Raw genomic sequence first — 1,604 nt, forward strand, 5'->3', positions numbered from 1 at the left:
AGGCCAGGCCGAAGGAAAGCCGGGCCTGGCCTACGAGAATTCCCAAGGATCTAGCCGGACCTGAGCCTATAGGCCTCGAAGTAACTGAGCCGTGCCCGGCCCGGCCTACCTATAAGCTGTGAGCAGAGGCTTTGTACTACCTGCCTTTTGGAGCTCGCTTAGCCAGATGTTTGCTTCCCTTTTGTTTTTAACTTCTGTTCAACGTGACTGACGTTCTCCCAAGCTTTCACCTGCCTAGCGAATCCTCTCTATGCATTACTACGCGGTCCGGTACTCGTAGTAGCACCTGTCCCAAATGGTTTATTTCTAGTGGAAAGGACAAGTTAAAAACCCTGGCAAATTATAGGTAGCCATACACATTCTCGTGAGTGAACCAAATCTAAACCCCTTATATGGCTCCCCAGGATGAAGAAGAAAGCAATTAAAATTGAAAGAAACCAAATGCGAAGTGTTTGCAAACTTTTTCTAAATTTGACATCATGGTTTCCATGGTAACAGTTGTTCAATGCTAAGTGTCCCGCCTATAGACCGGCCTACGAGCGGCCTGGCCCGTTGGGAACACTGGTTAAGGTGCAGTGTAAGAAAGAAACCATGAATAAATCATTGGGTTGCAGCATTACACGGGGCAGCGCAGAAGTGTATTCAAGAAACTCAACGCTTGATCTACATTCTAACCAAATGTACACAAGTGTTCTCTATCTGCTCTGTGTAGGATCACTGAAACTTCACCGGTTTCTGGGATGACTATGATACCAACGATGACCCACTTGGGGAGCGGGTGGATAGTGTTGGCAGGTTAATGCCACACACCGAGTGCGCCCCCTCACCCCCCTCATCTTCCTGCTAACGTTCACCGATAGAGCAAAAGTGGTCTCCACCGACCGCACCAAAGTCCTCCCCGTTGGCCAACGCGGCGAACTGGCAGTATCGGGATACCACCTACAAAGAGGCTACTGGAACGATCTAATCGGTACAGCGGAAGTTATGACTAAAGACTGGAATGGGAAGTTGTGGATGCATAAGAGTGATTTTCCACGCCATCTCTACTGCTTGTTCTCTTCTGTCATTAGGCTAATTAATCGGACCGACTGAGTAGACCGTGGACGAAGCAGAAATGGGTGAGAACGTGTATATCAATATCACCGGGTGATTAAAAGATCTCATTATTCGGGGTGGGGAGAACAGTGCAGGTCCCCGAGAATCTCAGACTAGTGTTGATATTGAGCTAATCCTTAAAGCACCCTGTCAAGATCGAAAATTGCCTGCTCAGCCATTCAAAGATTCTCGAGTCTTCGGTTGTAGGGCTCAGATGAGAGATCAGCCGCTCCATCACTATCGTCCTATAGATGATTGCTATATATTCATGCGGAATGGATGTGGAGAGAAAAAAGTGTTGCTGTTCTATGTTTGATATATAAATTCAAGCTCATGCACGAACGTGAATAGGAATTAACTTCTAGGTGGAATATGACCCATAATCCCTACTTTCCTCTTTAAATTTTTCTTCAACCTTGTTGGTCAATTATTTCTCTTTCTTTTTGGTCTCTCATTCGTATGATACAGTGCAACATCATTCATCACCTTTTAGTACCTGTAGGCTCATT

General features: G+C 46.1%; 1 protein-coding gene across 1 annotated transcript; it reads left to right on the plus strand.

Annotated features, from left to right (window-relative positions):
• Positions 1–678: 678 nt before the first annotated feature.
• On the plus strand, positions 679–1,092 carry GSTUM_00010352001 (uncharacterized protein; the record flags this gene model as incomplete). The annotated part of the gene is made up of 3 exons (XM_002841234.1): positions 679–731; positions 787–813; positions 861–1,092. 3 exons carry the CDS (start codon positions 679–681, stop codon positions 1,090–1,092), a joined length of 312 nt encoding a protein of 103 aa, XP_002841280.1.
• Positions 1,093–1,604: the final 512 nt, after the last annotated feature.

This window comes from Tuber melanosporum (assembly GCF_000151645.1).
Source record: "Tuber melanosporum whole genome shotgun sequence assembly, scaffold_7, strain Mel28".
Taxonomy (NCBI): Eukaryota; Fungi; Ascomycota; class Pezizomycetes; order Pezizales; family Tuberaceae; genus Tuber; species Tuber melanosporum.